The following is a 20458-nucleotide window of genomic DNA, read 5'->3' on the forward strand; positions in this document are numbered from 1 at the left end:
TTGGAATGCCAGGCCCTATTTTTGTAATCTTCTAAACGAGATTGAAGGATTAAGTTTTCCTCTTTGAGGTTTTCAAATTCAACTTCATAAGCCTAGGTGTCATTTTCAATTTCATCAACCCACAGTTCAAGATTAGCAGTGCGTTGGCCCAGTTCTCGGCATTCCCTAGTCAGACTATATGATCTGAGGTTTGTTTAAGGGCTTTGTGAAGCATTGTTTTTAGAACAGAAGACTGAGCATGGTCTGTAAAATATGTAATTTGAGAAGTTTATATATCCAAATCTGAATCATATTCCCGTGTTGCCAAAGAAACTTTAGAGCACTGAGGATTTTGCAGAGTGTGAGGTACCAGGGGGACGGGATGCAGCTAGTGCCATTCTGACTGAAGCCTGAGGAAGCACTTCTTTGTTGTTTTTGGCTTAATTTTCAGGCGAGAACTCCCAAGAACCATTACATTAAGTGACAGGGGTTTCTGGGGTAACAATATTTACCGGGTGAAGCTGAGCCGGACCAGGGTATAAATACGATAAACATCCCTTCCGGAGCAGAGCTCGAAGCTGGCATGCCTGCTCTGTCAAGCTCCACCCATGCACCCCCGTACCATTTTTTTTCTTCAATGCAGCGCACCATTATGCATAAATGCTTCTCATCTAAGACACGCTGCACTATAATCCAAGTGTGTTACCATCCAGCATTAATATATGTGGTAAAAATGCAGATTTCTGCAACGCAATGAAGATGTTGGACTTATCAGAATTAAGTTATGGCAGTGGTTATCTGCTACCCCATACAACTAATCTATAGAGCCGCTATTCTTCAGAGTCTCTGGAAGAAAAATATATATAAAAATCAGAACTTAAAGTGGTTGTTAAGCCACTTGGTGTTCATGCTACCATCCCCTTTGTTATAGTAAATGATTTGCCCCAGTGCATGCGTTTTGTATTCACCCCATTGCAGTGCTGTACAACATGCTTTAAAGGAACGGGATCAATTTTTTCTTTGGGTTACATACACTTTATGTGTTACTAAACCCAGGGCCCTTTAAATCACTATATCTGGTCTCCCATAGTACACAGATGATGGAAAGGCAATCATTTTAGTAAATATAAACTGCTAAATACCCTTTTTCATCAGCAGGATATGGCAGTCTTGTGACTTCTATCAGTGTCCAGCAGAGCACTGATTAAAACTTGGAGTTTTCATTCTCTCCCGATTGTCCTATGAGGCTGCAGGACTCCCAACGCTCTGTCTGGACAGTGCCGATTGGCCATGTGCTGATCACAGTGCCGTCACACAGGACCAGAAAGGATCTTGAGCCCTGTGCAAGCTCCAATTAGAGCGACTTTGAGGTAAGTATGAAAGGAGGGGTAATGGCGCTACCTACTATAAATGCCCATCAAATAAAGTTGTCTAAACACAAATACAAAAATGTGACTCCTCATAGGTTACCAACAAAGCAGTGAAGCCTCATACGGGGCTAATTATGATGTGATCCTTGATAAAGTCTATGTGTATAATACAAATATAGACCAGCAAAGATGACTGGCATATGTGTGTGACACAATATATAAACCATGCACAAAGATAATTGAAGTGCATCAATAAAGTGAATAATGTCCATCGACATAATAAATCGCCAAATAATATATAAATAATAAAGAGATAGTGTCCAGTGCAACAATGGTGTGGAACACCAAAGAGATAAAGTGATAACTGTATGATAGTCAGTCCAAATTAGAATCCAGTAAACAGACACTAAACAGGTAATTTCTTCACAGTAGCTCCAGGTGACAGAGGTGCTCTTAGTTGGCAAAAGGTGACTTATGTGACCCCTCTTGTATCCCCGGTTTTTGAATATCTTTATAAGCGGGGGCGTGACCGCTTTAGTTTGAATGCAAGGACCCCCCCAGATGGATAAGCCAGAACTATACCCGACGTGCCTGATACCCCTGTAGGGGTTTTAGGATCTGGTAAGCGGGGATACAAGAGGGGTCACAGAAGTCACCTTTTGCCAACTAAGAGCACCTCTGTCACCTAGAGCTACTTAGAAAAAATTACCTGTTTAGTGTCTATTTACTGGATTCTAATTTGGACTGCATATCATACAGTTATCACTTTATCTCTTTGGTGTTCCACACCATCGTTGCACTGGACACTTTATCCCTTTATTATTTATATATATTATTTGGTGATTTATTAGGTCGATTGACATTATTCACTTTATTGATGCACTTTAGTTATCTTTGTGCATGGTTTATATATTGTCACACCCATGCCAGTCATCTTTGCTGGTCTCTATTTGTATTATACACTGGGGGTAGATTCACAGAGAAGATACGACGGCGCACTGCTCCTCCATACCTGGCAAAACCAGGGAATGCAGGGATGAGAAGAATGTGCTGCTGGTAAGGTGGCTGTCTGCATTAAATACAACTTATTACTCCCTTCTTGGCCAAACCACAGATGAGCTTTAAAAAAAAAAGCCAGGCTATTTATGAAAAGAAAATATTGGAACTGGGCTTTAAAGATAAGGAGCTCTGTCTCACCCAACCTCAGGTGCCACCCCCAAGATGCACCGCTCTGAGGTTTAGCACCCAGTGGCATTCAACCTACTTTCTGTGAGTGCAAGGCATTATGGATACATCCCCTGGAGGCACATCACATTACAATGCTGCATGGATATAAATTATTACATATGCATCATTGCAACCACATTGGAGTAGAGGCAAAGAGGAAGAGGTCCCTCCAAGTCATGTGCCTGGCGTGAAGACACATGGGAGACCTCCATGGGCAAAAACTAGAAGGCCTGGTTCTGGAGTTAGACATAAATAGATATTTCTGTTACAACTGAAACAAATTCCATGTGGACACAACCCAATTGACTTAAAAGATACGTTCACTTTAAAAAAATAAATGCACATTTTTTTGTAGTAGTAGGAGCCTAGAAAGCATTGCACCAGCAGATCGCTGACGCCATGCAGGTCTCCTGCACACTGTTCGTGTATCAGCTTATCCGTACATCCCATATGGCTAAGCAGATACTTGCCGACAGAAAGAATCAGTTGAAGCAACACAGCACCGTGGTAGTTCATTGATAAACTACAAGCTGACAGCTGCTAAGGATTTTAGGGCTTGTAGTTAATTCATACACACACACAGAGCTGGGTGTGCATGAATGATGCAACTGTGTGGGCGGAGCTCCGCACGGCCACGCTTTTTTAAAACAGTGGCAGCTAGTATGGGGAACTTCTCCCTGTACTTCTGCACAGAGAGGGGGGGAAGCATTGGGAACATGTTACATGTTCCACCCTAAAATCGGGTGCAACATGTTCCCAAAGGTGAACTTATCCTTTAGTTAAACAAAGTTCTACTTTAACATGCAATGGTTAATCTGATAGGTAATGCATATAACACACAACACATGAACACACCGGGACAATATACAAACAATAAGAGTTTATTAAATGCTGTTCCCCCATTGACTGCCTTTAATTACAAAACAGGGTATCACAAGACTGCAAGTGATTGGAATGGTGTGCCTGGAGAAAAACTTAAAAAAAAAAAATCATCAAGTAGATGCAAGACTCTCATTTAACGTGTTTTATATTCAAGAAATACTGCATTTTCTGTTACATAAAACAAGGCATTTCTCAACTAAAGTCTACAAGATGGAAAAAGACAGTAATGAATTTACAGCAGAATAAATCATCATATTCACATTCCAATTCCCCAATAGTACAGTTATTTTGCATCAGTATATCAAGCTCTTTGCTTTATGACTGGAGTGAAATACTTTGCACTTCAGGCCATCCTTAAAGCAAACAGGAAACTCGACAAGGGCATGTCACCATCATATAATAATTCACACTATACAATAATATAGACTCTGCAGTATCCTAAAGCTTATCTAATATAAACTCTGCCTTTAAGGAAATGTTACATGAAATTTAAAAAATATATATATTTGTCACTGAATATAGCACTCTGTTACGAAAATAGTCATTGAGACACGAACCCCGGGCAAATGGATGAAATCCTTCATTTCTGGTACTATAGAATTCTTTAAAATGAAAGTTTATTTTTTTTCTAAAAGGAACACAAAAAACTGAGTGTTAAAATTTAATACAAAGACCTCCACGTTCAATATTGCAAATCGTGTGAGCCTTCTTAGGATGCTGGATGGATTTAAAGTTGAAATTACCCTGAAAAAAAAAATCCCTGATTTATAGAAAGATTATTGCAGGTCCCTGTAATAGGGTAAAGGGGAAATATGAGTGGCTTACCTATAAAAGACCTCACAACTGAAAGAGTCTAAGACCCCATTCACACCTAGGCGTTTTTACGCCTGTAGCGCTACGCCTCTGCCGCCAGAGGGCTGGAAATACATGTCCCTCTATGGAGATGGTTCACATCTCCACGCCGAACGCCGGACGCCTGTCGCCTGCGGCGTGAAAAAAGGTCCCGGACCTTTTTTTCAGGCGTCTTCGAGCGTTCGGCTAGGAGATGGCAATCATCTCCATAGAGGGGGTCATCTTGGGGCACATCTAGGCGGACAATACCCGCGTTTTGTCGCCGCAAATCGCGGTACAAAACGCCGCTATTTTTACCGCGATTTGCGGCGACAAAACGCCGCGATTTCGTCCGTCTAGATGTGAATGCAGCCTTAGGTCTTGTACATACGAGCTTCAGCTTGTATAATAGCTGTATGTACAGCAAGCTTTTACCAAACATTTGCAAAGCGTTCCAGCAATTTTGTCAAAGCTTGGCGTACACACTGCTCTTATACAAGCTAAATAATGAACAAGCCCTAAACACTAGGTGTTGGCCACCACAAACAACTGCATCCAACCCCGTTAAATTCTAGTCCGTTTCTGAAAATTAAAAGGGTGTTGAATTGTAGCGATGGGAAACATATGGCTCTTTTAGGCCAAGTACTGATGAGCATTTTTTTTTTTCATCTTGGCTGAAGATGAGACAAGAACTTGGTAAAAGTCTTGTCAAATGTGGACACAAAACAAGAACGTTCCCCCCCACCCCACAAGCAGAATGGGGAAAAGTCGAAACCTTTGTCAGGTTTGTATTTCTTCCAGCATTCTTTGATGGGGAGACTTCCCTCAATTCCTGTCCAAGTGACAAAAGTCATTAGCAAAGGAAGCGAGGGAAAATCTCCCTGACTAGAACAAAAGACACCAATAAAAAAAAACAAAAAAACTTTGGGGTGAAATGTAGAAGCACAAAGAATTCTATATCTCCACATATGGAAGCGAACAGGAATTACAATATACATCACATACTACAGTTTAGTCTGAGCCCCACCGACTAAAACTGACAGTGTTTTTTAACCCTACCCCAAACAAAATGTTTTGATTGGAGCCATGCTTTGAGATTTGTATTTAATGCAGCCAAATAGAAGTTAAAGGGTGCCTGCAAGACACTTTCGTAAATACTTGCTAAACATGATTCTCAAACTAAAACTTGCAAGTGAAGTGTTCCGAACCATAGAGACTTTCAATTATGTTGTTCATAAAGACACAGACCTGTGATGACTAACACTGCATACATTTGTTCACAGAAAGCAAGCATATATATATCCTGTTCTCCATGTTTGAGGAACTTCATGCTCCCACATGCCAGAGAACCCAATATTGCTCAACTTTGGCATAGAGTTTCAAACACTACCAGCCATGGCAATGCTGGCATTAGCACAACTCGTCTTTGCTGTGTAGGTAGTAAAGTTTTGATGGCCCCGAGCTTTGAAAATAGGAAGAAAAACAAATACATCAAGATCTGCTTATATACTGTCACATTTTAATCCAGATTTTGGAATGTTACCACTTGCATTCAATCCAGAAGAGTTCCGAAATTTTCAGGACTCAATACAAGATTTTAAAGCTTTTTTCCCCCCCATGCAGGGGTGTTGTGCCCACACTGCACAGGTTAACTGCTTGTTTTTTTCAAGGGGAGAGGAAAGTGGATATACTCTTACCTAATCCTCCCAGCACCAGAACAGTTCGGCACCCCCCCGAGCTCCAGTGGTCTTAAATAGTTGACCATTCCTGATGTCATCTTGCCCAGAGTAGGCTCCATAGACCAGCAACAGTCCATTGCTAGACCAAGGGGGAGCACCATTTTCTAGAGGATTGAAGGATCGGGTGCATGTAAGCTTTCTGCTCGCCCCTAGACCAAAACATGCAGAACGCTAGTACAGTGCGTGCACAAGCCCCACGGCATGTGAAAAAAATATATGCCCATAGTTGGGCTTTAAACATTACTTGCACAAGCAGTCAGTCACAGAACAGCTGTGCACTTCAGCTATGCTAGGGTGCCGACTGGCTCTAGCTCAACACTCTATTATATGAGCTAAAAGGCAGTTAAGTAAAACAGGAGCATTGGGGAAGTTTTAACTGTAGCAACAGCAATCCAAGCTTCATATTTTTTATTATGGGCAACAATTACAAATCAACCCCTACCTTGGCTACAGGCTTATCCGATTGGGTGTGAATAAAAAAGGTTTGATATTGGGTGTGAATAAAAAAGGTTTGACTGTATATCAAACAGTTGGTCTGATGATGATGTCACAAGCTGAGCACTTGGTGCTGTAAGATATTAGAGAAGAACTACATAAAAGTACTATCTGCATCCAAGATATAAAATAAATCTTCGATCAGTATTTGCATCTCAACTGCACACACCTCATAACCCCCAATGTAGCTTGAAAACACTGAAAACATTTAGGGTCCTAATGTCTGTGTAAGAAAAAAACACTGAATATTTTTGGGGCCCCATGCCCGTGTTAAACACTGAAGATGTTTGGAGCCGCTAACACAGTTTTACACATGGAGAAATACAAACCATTTGATTCTTTACAGGTCAGTCATGATGGTATAACGAGGCAGGCATAGAAACTCTATGCCTATGGATTAACAAAGATCAACTCATTTGCATCAACAGAGGCCCTGCCAGCTTCTGAAAAGGAGATAATACAATAAATAGGCTCTATTTGTTGGTCTAAACAGTTAAACCATTAGAAACCTACAGGAAAGTTTTATTTAACCTCTTGCCGGTTACATAACGCATATGTATGCCAAGGAGTGTGCGTTAACGCCGACTGAGGTTTCAGTACTGAGAGCACACAGACACAGCTCCCGGTTTATGATTGGGACGTGAGGGGACAGGCAAACAAGTGTAGTTACCATGATGAAGTGAAGACTGCCTGCAATATCCCAGTATCACCAAGATTTAAAAAAATGCCGGCAGATTTAAAGCAATAATTTTTCTTCATTCATAGAGTTTATACAACTTATCATTTTTAATGGTTATTTCTAAGTATCTCTAAATCCTCAAATCATACCCAACTACTACACAAGTGTCAACAGCTGGTGTTCAAATAGTCCATTAGGTTTGAAAAATAAAGGAAATGAATGGAAAACCGCTTGAAATATAAATAGAGTAAAAAGCTGCCGTGGCCTAGAGGAACAATGGCTTATACTGAAGAGTTCAGCAGCTTGAATTGGATACCATGTGTAGGCAAATTCTGATTAGTTACAGCATATCAATGATATTTGCAGCACGATAGTAAAGTTTATGTAGAGCCAAACTTGTTCTTTACTGATGTTTTAGGTAAAAGGTTAATACCCCCACCAGGTTACTTTTTGTTGCATTTGTGCTACTGGAGAGATTCAACTTCCAGTCCTGAAAACACGGCAGGAAAAGAGGAAATCTCCCCACGAAGATAAAGTTACTAAAGTTTTGCCTTTACATATACTTTAAAAAAAACAAAAAAACACATGCATGTGAAGCATAAAAAAATTAAAGCATCTGGATATCTGGTTTTGCATTGCATCACAAGTTTTCATAATTGCACTGTAAGTCCTATTCCAAGTTACCACTTAGGCTTGACCTAAAGAAGAATCTGTTGGGGCTGGAAGTCAATAAAGAAAATTACTTTTTTTGCAGCTGAATGCCTGGGGGGACAGGAGGATTTCTTCTAAAAGACACTCCAGGGCCAGTGAAATAAACAGTAATATCTTTACATGTTACTGTATGGCTACACCCTGTGTTCTTGTACTTGCTTTTAGTGGAAACTTCCATAGGGCTTTAAAATTTACCATTTCCATTTTAGTTTACAGCCATGATTTTCCAAGGTTGCTGCATCAAGGCATTTGACATCAAGTGTACGATGTTGCGTGTGATTGGAGTCAAAATTCAAAAACTGCATTTGGAGGTCTTTCAAAAAAATATAAAAAAAAATACTCCTGTGTACACTAGCCCTAAAATAATCAAAAAGTGAAAATGTCCCTTCTTTACTATATGGCAGCCTGGAGACGTTATCTATACTCAACTCCTCCAGAAATCTTATTTTCATTCTCCTGGGATTAGCTCTATGCTTTTCTCAGAAGTCTACAATGTTAAAAGCAGGCATTCCCTGCAATAGAAGCTTCATTCCTGGTGAGATACTTTGCAAGACCCTTCCACTGCAGGGATGAAGATACTCCTTTCAACCATTCTTTGAGACTGATCAGGCAGACCTGCCTTCTCTAGTCAATACAGAAATTACAAGTTGAAGTTATCTGCATAAACTGGTTTAGAGATTGGGGAACAGTAAGTACACAGTCAGCCACTGACAGTTTATAATCAGGAAAATAAGGGTTTTCAGTCCTATTGATTGATATCAGTTCGCTGGGGGATATCTGCTGGTGCCAAAAAAGACGTGAGAGTGTAGCTCGACCAGGAAAAAAGAAAAAAAAAAAAAGACTGGATCAGGCAACACTCTCATATCTGGACAGCTTAAGACTAAGGCCCCTTTCACACTGGGGCAGGAGGTGCGCTTTCAATGGGAAGGAGCGGTGGAAGAGCGGTAAACACACCACTCCAAAGATGCTGCTAGCAGGACTTTTGGGGCGGTCCTGCTAGCGCACCGCTCCAGTGTGAAAGGGGTCTTAGTACTAGGAATTCACACTAAAAAGTCACCCCGTGGCAATTTTTTTTTTTTTAAAAAAAGCAAAGAATGCTACCCGACAAAGACAACAAATTATATTATTTTGGTCGCCTGTCCTGCTGCCAATCTGCACTCAAGTCAACTGATAAGCAGATCCCATTGTATCCTGACCCCGTTTTTGGACAGTATCCAGTTCATCCATGTGCAGCATTGCTATCTCATGTGAGTTGATACTGTTTTTTTTTTTTTTTTTTGAATGAAAGTGTTTATTATTTATTCAGGGGTGCCCTCTCCTTGTTTTTCTGAAGAAAATGAGAACTGCAAGAAGAACCCACTGAAGCTGGACCAGAAATACAACACAATAGAAGGGTGTCGGATGAAGAGGATTCTCCTGGCACTACAGCGAGTGAAGATCAGTAGCGTGGGCACTGGGACAGGCAAGTATTGCAGGGTTGATTTAGGAAAAAACAGGGGAGTGCAAAATCTGGTGCAGCTGTGCATGGGAGCCAATCAGCTTCGACAATAAAGCTGGAAGCCGATTGGTTTCTATGAAGAGCTGCACCAGATTTTGCACTCTCCAGTTTTAGTAAATCAACTTCAATGTCCTTTCTTTACAGGTTAACAAACATTGCCAATATTTATTGATGAGACAGGGTCACTTTACAGAGGACTTTTTTTTTTGGGCAAACAAAAAGTACCTATTTATGGAAAAACAGCAACAGCAGTGCACAGAGCCACACCTTCCTCAAAAATGCATCCGTTCTATACACAATGAAAGCAACCATCTAAATGCAGACCGTCATCCAAGACAATCTAAGACAATGCCTAGAAACTGACCGGCTGCATGCCGACAAGAGGGCTGCTGCCACTAAAAATCAGACACACTCCAGAGCCAAAACGGAAAATTTGCAAACAGATCAATGCAATGTAAAATGCCAATTACAAAATGTACATAGCAGACTAATACAACTATGTGCAACACAATAAAAAAAATATATATAATATTATTCAAGTCATAATCCTTACCACTCCCAGAATTATCTCACTCATATTGCAGGTTAAAAAATAATAATTGTACTGTGTCCCCTACCCCGACAAAAATAATCAGCAGGGCACAAAACACCACATTTATGCTTTTGCATGGTGGTTATTAAAGAGTACCTGTCACAGAAATACAGAGAAGACAGTACTGTAAAGTCGTGAACAAAATATATATATATTTATATATTTTAAATAGAAGCCTATCCAATCCCTGGAAACTTGTGAGGACACTGTGGCAGGTCAAGCAGACTGAACTAGATAATATAGACTTGTTACTTCTGCAAAATGCTTCATTTGCCATAAACAGTCATTTTCAAAGCAGCCTCACTCCATAAAAATTACCGACACAACTTGCCCCCCCCTGTTCCCATCTCGTGAGTTGGGACTGTGGGCAGAATCGCATGGCGATTGCTGCACAACACACAACGCACTGTTGGGTGCCATTATCCCTTAATGGGAGCCCAAACACGAGGAGATACTGCCGCGACTGTTGCACGGCAATCACAGCAAATCACGCCTTTGAAAATTTCATAAAGCTTGTCGCTTGAAAAAGGAGCAGGAACTTCTTTTCAGATGACAAACCCACTAAGGATGTGCAAATTGCTCCAAAAAAAAGTGTGAATGGGTTCTTAGACATCCTGACTACATAAGATAAACCTGTTCTTTAGCCAAAACCATGTCTAAAGTGATATTTAGCAGAAACAGAGGGCAGAGTAGCATTTGCTATCCATGTGGTGCAGGTGATGCTCATGATGAAAGGGAAGATTGGACTGAGGAGGGGTGTGAAGGAGACAAGAGCATGTAAACATATACAAACAGGTTATCTGATTTTAAATGGTCTCTGCGGTCATACACAGCAGCTAGCTTCCAGCTCAGTAAGGCCCCTTTCAGACTGGGGCGGGAGCTGCGGTGGCGGTATAACGCCGCTAAAAATAGCAGCGCTATACCGCCGGAATTGCCGCGGGTATCAGCCGCTAGTGGTGCGGTATTAACCCCCGCTAGCGGCCGATAAAGAGTTAATACCGCCCGCAATGCGCCTCTATAGAGGCGCATTGTGGGCGGTATTGCCGCGGTTTCCCATTGTTTTCAATGGGAAGGAGCGGTGAAGGAGCGGTATACATGCCGCTCCTCTCACCGCTCCAAAGATGCTGCTGACAGGAGTTTTTGTCTCCCGCCAGCGCATCGCCTCAGTGTGAAAGCCCTCACATTGAGTCTGCAGTGAAGGAGTTTTTCAGGCGCGATAGCAGCGCTATTTTTAGCGCTATACCGCCTGAAAAACTCCTCAATGTGAAAGGGGCCTTAGTGTGGACATTTGAGCTCCACACCACTCCAGACAATCTTACAGTCTTATGATGACGAAACATGTTGGGTGGAGCTATAGCACGAACACCATTGCGTACGAGGGCTGCAGCCATCTTGTTGGTTGGAAAATTATGCTTTGTGACCTGCTTAATCCACTGTGAGCTATATGAGAGCATGGAGTTTTTAATAATCTTTTAATTCCTTTTTTTCTACACTATGAGGTGGCTCTGTTTTACCTTTTGATTTTTATGGCCTGGAGGCTTTGCTTTTTACTTTGGTGGAGAAATCCTTTGTGTGAAAAGAATACAGCCAACTAACAACCATTAGAGGATCTATATCCTGTGAAGCCTGGCTATGCCTATTGGATACATGAGCGCTGCTTGACCGCTTGTACCAAAGGTGGTCAATAGTTTGCGGTAAGAGGATCTGTGAAGGTGGAGGATTACTTTCCTTTCTAGCACCATATTGTGTCTCTTGAGCACATCCAAGGTGTCCCTTTCAAAGAGCTCTTTTACTGGATACCTTTCAAGGACTATTTTGAAGGACTTGTTTATTTTCAGATATATCTGTATTGTTATGATAGAGCTGAACTTTATTTTACTACAATCTTAAAAACACTGCATGCACACGTTGAGAGCTTTATGTTTTATATACACCTATATATATTGATCTACCTTTAGTTTGGTTTCCAATTGTTGAGAGCTAAGGTTTAAGCTCAGTGTGCTTTTAAAAAAAACAAAAAACAAACAAACGTGTAATTTCTGCGATTATTGCTCTTCACAATTGTAATTTTATAAGTTAGGCGATGTCAGTGAGGAAAGGAGTGATGAGATCAAAGATTAGTAGTAGGGAGGAGGTGGCTCTGCTATACTGTAAAACAAAATAAAAGACGGTGAACGCTAGGAGGTTAAACTCTCAGCTGACAGGCAGGCTGGGAAGAGGTGGCTCTGAAAATGGATATGAATGGGAAATAAAGTACATTAGAACATTTCCTACCCTTCACCAAAATGATGGATATTTTAAAAGCATTGCCTCTTTATTGACTGTCTCCTGTGTTGTAAATGACAAGTGCACTTTAATAATTGGCTGTTAGGAAAATCATCAATAAGTTGCACCGCAATTTATTAATGCCCCCTCTCACAGACCAGAAGTTATTCAGAAAGGGATGCTATTCCCTGTAAAAACTGTTTTCTTGTTTTATATGGACAATGTCAGTTTTATTTTACATTTTTCAGAAAAAAAAAAAAAAAATCAAAAAAAGAAGAAAAAAAAAAAAAAACAATGTACAAAAGTTTGCCTATGAAGCAGAGGTTGTTGTCATGTGGGTTATTTGGCACTTGTATTGTTCTGTACACTGAAAGCACTCTTCTGTTGATCGGCCAAGGCCTTATTCATTTGTAAGTCATCAAGCTTTCTCCACAGCTCCTCACGCTCCAGCTCTTTCTTCTTCTCTCTGATAAACAAACAATGAAACATCATTATCCACTTGACCTTAAGAAGATTTACCCTATTCGTGACCAGGCCATTTTTCTACATGGTACTGCGTTACTTTAACTGACAATTGCATGGTCATGCAACGCTGTACATACTGTAAATTTACGCAATTTATTTTCAAATAGAACTTTCTTTTGGTCATATTTGATCACCACACTGGTTTATTTTGTTGCGCTATAAAAGAAAAAAAAAAAAAAAAAAAAAAGAAAAGAAAAAAAAACAACTATTTTTTACTTTGTTATAAAACATTCAATAAAAGTAAAAAAAAAAAAAATCTTAGGCCAAAAGAAATGTAATTTTCTCTATATATTTTTGGTTATAAGAAGAATAGTAATACAAAAAAAAAAAAAAAAGCATATATTGAATTGGTTTGAGCAAAAGTTTTAGGGCAGATATACAAGTCTGCTGTGCATATCTTTGCTAGGAGAAGAACTTGCTGGCAAGAAAAACAATTTTCAGGCATGTAAAAAAAAAAAAAAAAAAAAAAAAAAAAAAAAAGGCAAGCCGACAATCTATTGGGTACGGTAATCTGACTTGGTTCTACAGAAAGATTCTAGTAGCTCTAGTTTTAATTTTCCATTGTCAGGAATCCTGCAACTAAATAGCAGTTTGATGCTCAATATGATTTTTTATTTTAAATGAAAAAATTAAAATGTTTGATTTTGAAAATTATATAATTTTTTTCATTTCTTAAAATTGCACAACAAAAAAAGCGTCACAATATTTGCCATCCCATGGTACATGATAGCAGCCAGGCATATCTTGTAGATTGAAATCTACCCAAGTTTTCATTACTTGGCTGTCAAAACCAAGATTAAACAAAACAAAAAACAGATGGGATAAAAAAAACTGTACTTTTCCAAAAAAAGCAAATAATTCACCTTCAGATGAAAGCAGAGTTCTGCCTACAAAAAGTCAGCAGCTACAAATACTGCAGCTGCTGCCTTTAAAATAAGCACACTCACCTGTCCAGGATACCCACGATGTCCTCACCCGACCCATCCCTCAGCTCCAGGTGCCGGCATCTTCATGGGAATCAGGAAGCGAAGCCTTCTGCGCATGCGCGAGTCGTGCTGTGCGTTCTGAATGGTCCCTGCCGTCTTCTAGAACCTGCGAGTCTCCCAGAAGACAGCAGGGGGGGAGGAGCGGGACGTGACGTAGTTCGTCCCCCTGAAAGATGCCAAATGTGACACTGGAGAGGGGGAGGAACCAGATCAGCAGAAGTTCCATTTCTGGGTGAAACTCTGCTCACATTTTCTCAACATTGGGGGCAATACATAAAGCAGCTGTGTGTAGCCTTGTTGTGGTCAAAATGCTGCTTTACATTAAAAAAACAAAAAAATTGAATGGCGGAATGTAGAAAAGAGATCCTGGTCACGTTACCTGTTAAAAGTCACATGACCAACGTCTCATTCAATCAAATCTTCTCTGCACCTTTAAGCAGAGAAAACGCCATGTTACACAATGGCTTGCATTTTATGAATGGTCTGTAATATGCAAGTGGTGTTGTGGAACAATAATGCAGTGCATAGCAAGCATAGGGTACATCTGCTCTTCTCTATAAATACCCCCATAATGATAGATCTGAGATGAAAACCTTCTCAGCATTCAGGCTGCCCTGGACTGGAGTAGTGTGCAAGCAGTGTTGAGCTCAGCAGGGAATATTAAAAGCGTACCCTAGACGGCTTGAATCCGGGCCGGTTCAGCACTGACCGGCCGAGATTCGAAACCATGTATGGGTAAGGCCGATTGTACCCAAGTTGATCGATCAACCAGCATGTCAGATTTTGTGTGCGATTATTGCAGCAGCTAGCCATTACCAAGTTGTTCGTTCTTCCGGCCGGGACAGCTACCCTCCCACTGGGAGAACACAATAGGTCCATTGGAGGGAGGATTTCCCCATCATCACTAATCCGTGGTTGCAGCGAAGAAAAATAGCTCCATCTATGGCTGGCTTTACTAAAACTGGAGTGCGCAAAATCTGGTGCAGCTCTGCGTGGAAACCAATCGGCTTCTAACGTCAGCTTGTTCAATTAAGCTTTGGCAAAAAAAAAAACAAAAAAACCTGGAAGCGGATTTGTTTCTACAGCGGATTTTGGTTTGCACAGCTGCACCAGATTCTGAGTGTCCCAGTTTTAGTAAAGCTCCCCCAATTTCTTATCAGATACTACATATTGATTGTCTCTGTATTCAGTTCTGCACCAAGGGGTGTATTATTGTATATTGGGGTGTCCAGCAAATGACTGATTATATGTAGAAAACCAAGAAGGAGAAAGAGACTATTTTAAGGTTTCTTAGCAAACGTTACCCTTTAAAAAAGTGTGCAGCAACTATGCAATCAGTCTGAGTTCTGCATTAAAAATGTTAGGATTTAACCACATCAGCTCCAGAAGATTTTACCCCCTTCATGACCGGGTCATTTTTTCAATTAGGCACTGCGCTACTTTAACTGGTAATTGCGTGGTCATGCAATGATGAATGCAAACATTTTAAATAATCAAAATTTCTTCATAAATTTTGTTCAAAATGTATTCTGCTCCCGATCTTTGATTAAATAATTTTTTAAAAACTGTATATTGATAGGTTTGTGTGAAAGTTATAGTGCCTACAATTTTTAATCATACTAATGGTGGTGATCAGCGACTTATAATGGGACTATGACAGTGTGGCAAGCAATCTAAAACCAACGAATGCAGGGGAGGGGGAGGGGCCGAGTAACTGCCACCGACATCACCAGTGACACTAGGCCTCATACACACTGATAGTTTTTACAGCTGCTCTTTTTGGCTTCAGGCTTTTTTCTGCAGCCAGTAAACTCAGCAAGTTATCCTGTGTGTTCATGCACACAGACTTATTAGTGTTTTTGTTAGGGGCGTTTCCTGGCTGAAAAAAAAAACAAAAAAAAATAACAGAACTAGTGGGTTTTAAAAGGGAAGTTTTTCAGCTGGAAAAATACTCTAAAGGCCCATACACATGAACGGACTTTGACAACAAATGTCCGACGGACCTGTTTGATTGGACAATCCGACCGATGCAAACAAACTTTCCGGCAGCAAATGTCCTACGTCGGCTAATCCGATCGTGTGTACACAAGTCCAAAGTACAAACACGCATGCTCAGAACCAATGCTAAAGGGTCAGACAATAGCAGAAGTTGCCCACAGGGTGGAGGTAAAGATCCGAAAAAAAACACGCGATTTGATAAAAGTTGGCTAAAAAAGTCCTGCCAGTGTATGCAGAACAAGTTCACGGACAACACCCTTCGGAGCAAAATTCATGGAAAAAAAGGATGGAAGTCCGATAGTGTGTATGAGGCTCAACTCTGATAAAGAATTAAAAATGCTGAAAAATGTGGCTATTCACCGTTTCAGCGTTTTTGAGCCATAAGCTTGAGTGGAAGAATAGTTTTGCTAAAAAAAAAGCTAAAAAGCGTTGAAAAACATATTCAACAGCTAACGCTACTGGCATTGTTATAACTAGGGGTGCACCAATATATCGGCCAAAAATCTTGATTTTGGGGTCGCCAAAACAGAAATAATCGCCGATAATGACCCACCTCAGAGCCGGACTTTATTACCGTCCGTACGGCTCATTTCCTGTTTCTCCTGCTCTGCCACTGCCAGCGTTGTGACGTCGCAGCCAGTGACTGGTGGGTACGAGTCCGACCATCGGCTGTCCATGCGGCTCAGTCAACAGTGAAGTCCGCGTTCTGTGGGGGCTGGGCGCCATCCAACCCCGCGTGACTCCGAGCAAAAGCTGCTCATCACCCGACGGCGGGACTCGCTTACGCCAGCCGTCAAGGTAAGGTCTGTGACTGACTGTCACAGACCACCAGTCCCTGACTGTATGACTAATCCATAGTGCAATATTTTGATTAATGTGCCCCGCGCGACTCTGCCTTTTTAAATGCAAGCCTGCAAGGTGCTGACTAGGTCTATATGTCATGTACCATTTTTTTTAAATATAATATGAATGAAATGAATGCCTCGTTATTATCCTCCTCATATCTCACCTAGTGCAGTACACACAGACATCTAAGATCTTATATATATTATATGATATCATTCATTAATTATATAAAGATGTCTGGCAATACACAGACATCTTTATATATTATATGATAAAAGATGTGACGTCTGTGTATTGCACTAGGTGAGGTATGAGGCAGTTGAATTAAAATGGACAAATAAATAATGTCACACATATATACAACATATTGCATGATGAGGCACTGAATCTGTATGTATATGAAGATGTGCTGAGTGGGGTATGATATACCGTAAAACATTATTATTATTGAAATAGTAAAAAAAAAAAAAAAAAAAGAAAAGTCATTTTCGGTATCGGTCTGAATTTTTTGTTTTATTTCGGTTTCGTTTCAGTTCTGAAATTTCCATTTCGGTGCACCCCTAGTTAGAACGTCCTGTGTGCATGAGGCCCAATACAGTGATCAGTACCAATAATATACAGTGTCACTGTAGAAATGACACATGCTGGGAAGGGGGGTTAACATCTGCTTTGCAGAGATAAACAGACACAGGGATTTTCCCTCTGTACAGAGCCCTGTGTTGATTGTCAACACAGGGCTCTGGGCTGTGATTACAGACAGCTGATCAGGATGTCCCATCCATGAATCATTGGCCGGGACTTGCTGACAGACTCCTGATGTGTACAATCACAGCGAGTGTCGGCGGGGAGGGGGCACGCATGCACGTGTCCTAACCCCAGAAGCAGGCAGCGATGTACGGCCCACCTGCCCACACATTGTGTGCAGGCAGTCTACCAGTGGTTAAAATTGCACCCAGAGATGCACTTACTCTATGTGGGGATGTCCAGCAGAAAACTAGGACTATATTTAGAATACTGATAAGGATGACAGCGGTAAAATAAAGGTTTCTTAGGAAAACTTGTGTGCAGCATGCAATCATTCTCGAGTCCTTAGTGGGTCTCGGGTGAAAACATTAGGAAAATTGTTAAATTCAACATACTTTTGCCGTTCTGCTTTGTAGGACCCTGTAAGCTCATCAAACAGTTTCCCGTTCATTTCCATGAATGTTTTCAGCACATTGTACACCAGGGCTACAATAGTCCTAAGAATAATAAAAAAAATGACATGGGGTTATAACACTTTCCTAGTCAAAACTTTTTTTTAAATAGCTTCACATACACTTCAAACATTTTCAAAAAACTTTCCCCACCCCTCATCAAATGGTTTGGGTTTCTTCTTTTCTACCCAAGACTAGAACCTCAATTCCACTTAGAAATGGACTATGATCAGTCGACTGACAGAAGAGACAGCTACATGTATGCCCAAGGTGGAATTGGTGCGCTTTCTGACCCTAACCATTATGTCTGTAGAAATGCAATTAGAAATTTCACTTTAAAAAGGAAAATAAAATACACTTACGGGTTCCAGTGTTCTTTGGAGATTTTGTACAAACTACCGAACATGATTGGTAGAATTTTGTCAATGTTCTCCTCGATCAGGCTGAGAATATACTCATTGTTCCAGAAGTACAGAGCCCTCTCTGCAACCTGCACAGCAGAGAATTACAACAGATGGATGGAGTGACCCACACAGAACATTTCACATCAGAGTTTAACTGGAAGACAGTTATCTAATCTAACAATCTAGACAATAACTGCATTGTGCAGGCTCAACGACATACAGTGGGTGATTTCCGAGTGGAAACTCCCACTGCAAGATTTTAGCCAAATCATTTTTTTTCTATGAATGCAAGGGGCTATGCAGAACTACAGTAAAGCTACTTAAAGCGGATGTGCCAGTATAAAAAAATATTAAAAGCCAGCAGCTACAAATACTGCAGCTGCTGACTTTTAATATTAGGACACTTACCTGTCCTGGAGTCCAGCGCCGATCGCAGCAGAGGACGAGCGATTGCTCGTCTCTCTGCTGCTCCGGCTTCACTACCCGGTTCCCTACGGCGCATGCGCGAGTCGCGCTGCGCCCGCCGATTGGCTCACACGCTGTGTGCTGGGAGCCGAGTGTTCCCAGCACACAGACGGGAAGTCAGAAAAACCCGTCTTTTGCCCGTAGCGTGTGGCCGGAAGTGGGTGCAAATACCTGTCTTTAGACAGGTATCTGCACCCCCCACCCCCCTCCCCCCTGAAAGGTGTCAAATGTGACACCGGAGGGGGGGCGGGTTCCGATCAGCGCGAGTTCCACTTTAGGGTGGAGCTCCACTTTAACAAGGGCAGTACAAAGCTGCAGAAAGGAATAGGGACAATCAACCCCCCAAGGGTTGTGGGGATGAGACCCTTGTCCCCATCAACATGGGGACATCCTCCCCATGTTGAGGGCATGTGGCCTGGTGCGGTTCAGGAGAGAGGGGGGGCCGCACTCTGTCCCCCCCCTCTTTTCTGCGGCCGGCCAGGTCAACGTGCTCGGATAATGGGTCTGGTTATGGATATTTAGGGGGAACCGCACGTAATTTTTGTTGTAATTGACAGCGGGGTTCCCCTGTATATCCATACCAGACCTAAAGGGTCTGGTTATTGAATTTGCGGGGACCTCCGTTCGGGTTCGCTCAACCCTAGTAATAAAAAAATCGGGTACGATTTATCGCACAGTCATCCGATTTAGTACGATTTACATTGACCACAATATAAAAAAAAAAACGGACACGATTGTAATACGATTTCAAATCAGGACCAAAAATCGTGGGCAGACACGTTTTTTGATACGATTTTAAATCGTATCAAATCGTATGCGGATCAAATCGGATGCACTTGGGGACCTAAATTAATGAATGGCAGTGAATGGATCCGTTTTGCCATACAGATTTGTACGATTTTAAAGCTAAAATCGTGAGTAAAAAACGGATGACAAAATCGTGGTGTGAATGCACCCTAAGTAAACAGCCAGTTCTGCTAAAAATAGTCACCTGTGCTATACAACAACTACACTGCTACAATGCTTTAGCTGTAACCAATAGACTCATTCATGCATTTCCTAAAAAACATTTATTCCTGCATCTCCATGGGTCACTGGAATGAAACCTTTTCATTTATATATAGACTTATTATTTACACCTCAACTGAGCTTTCAGTTAAATTATCTGACTACATCACAGGAATATGAAAACAAAAAAAAAAGTGTGCAAAGTCTTATGCCACGTACACACGAACATTGTTAATGTTCTAGAAAAAAACAACGTTTTTTTCGACGTGATTCTTGTCAAGCCTGCCTTGGCTACACACGATCATGAAAAAAAAACGCTCGAGCAAAGCGCAGTGACGTACAACAGCACTATAAAGGGGAAGTTCCATTGAGATGGCGACACCCTTTGGGCTGCTTTTGTGTTAGTAAAAGTTTGGTGAGAGACGATTCGTGCTTTTCAGTCTGTTACAGCGTGATGAACGTGCCATTTCCATTACAAACGCTACTTTTACCAGAACGAGCGCTCCCATCTCATAACTTGCTTTTGAGCATGCATGTTTTTTTCACGTCGTTAAAGCCTACACTCGACCGTTTTTCAGGACGTGAAAAACGACGAGAAAAATTAGAGCATGTTCTAAATTTTTAATGGTAATTTTTCACGTCATGAAAAATGCTCTGGAGCCCACGCACGATCGTTTTAAATGACCATTTAAAAAAAAATTCACTTAATGAAAAACGGTCGTGTGTACGCGGCATTACAGTTTGTTTTCCTTATCCACTTGA

At 41.2% G+C, this 20458-nt stretch overlaps 1 protein-coding gene across 3 annotated transcripts in view; it reads right to left on the reverse strand.

The window, feature by feature from the left end:
* Window positions 1-12034: 12034 nt before the first annotated feature.
* PPP2R5A (protein phosphatase 2 regulatory subunit B'alpha) overlaps window positions 12035-20458 on the reverse strand; it is a 141148-nt gene continuing 132724 nt past the window's right edge. For 2 of the 3 annotated variants that reach the window (XM_040351476.1, XM_040351477.1), the window contains exons 11-13: window positions 18182-18309; window positions 17763-17864; window positions 12035-12734 (exon numbers count right to left, since the gene is read on the reverse strand). In XM_040351476.1, coding sequence (XP_040207410.1) covers window positions 12608-12734; window positions 17763-17864; window positions 18182-18309 — 357 coding nt within the window. In that variant the 3' untranslated portion in view covers window positions 12035-12607. Of the gene's footprint in view, window positions 12735-14158; window positions 14210-17762; window positions 17865-18181; window positions 18310-20458 lie in introns of all 3 variants that reach the window. The other variant, XM_040351478.1, reaches the window with a different exon arrangement.

Source organism: Rana temporaria, chromosome 4 (genome assembly GCF_905171775.1).
Source record: "Rana temporaria chromosome 4, aRanTem1.1, whole genome shotgun sequence".
Taxonomy (NCBI): domain Eukaryota; kingdom Metazoa; phylum Chordata; class Amphibia; order Anura; family Ranidae; genus Rana; species Rana temporaria.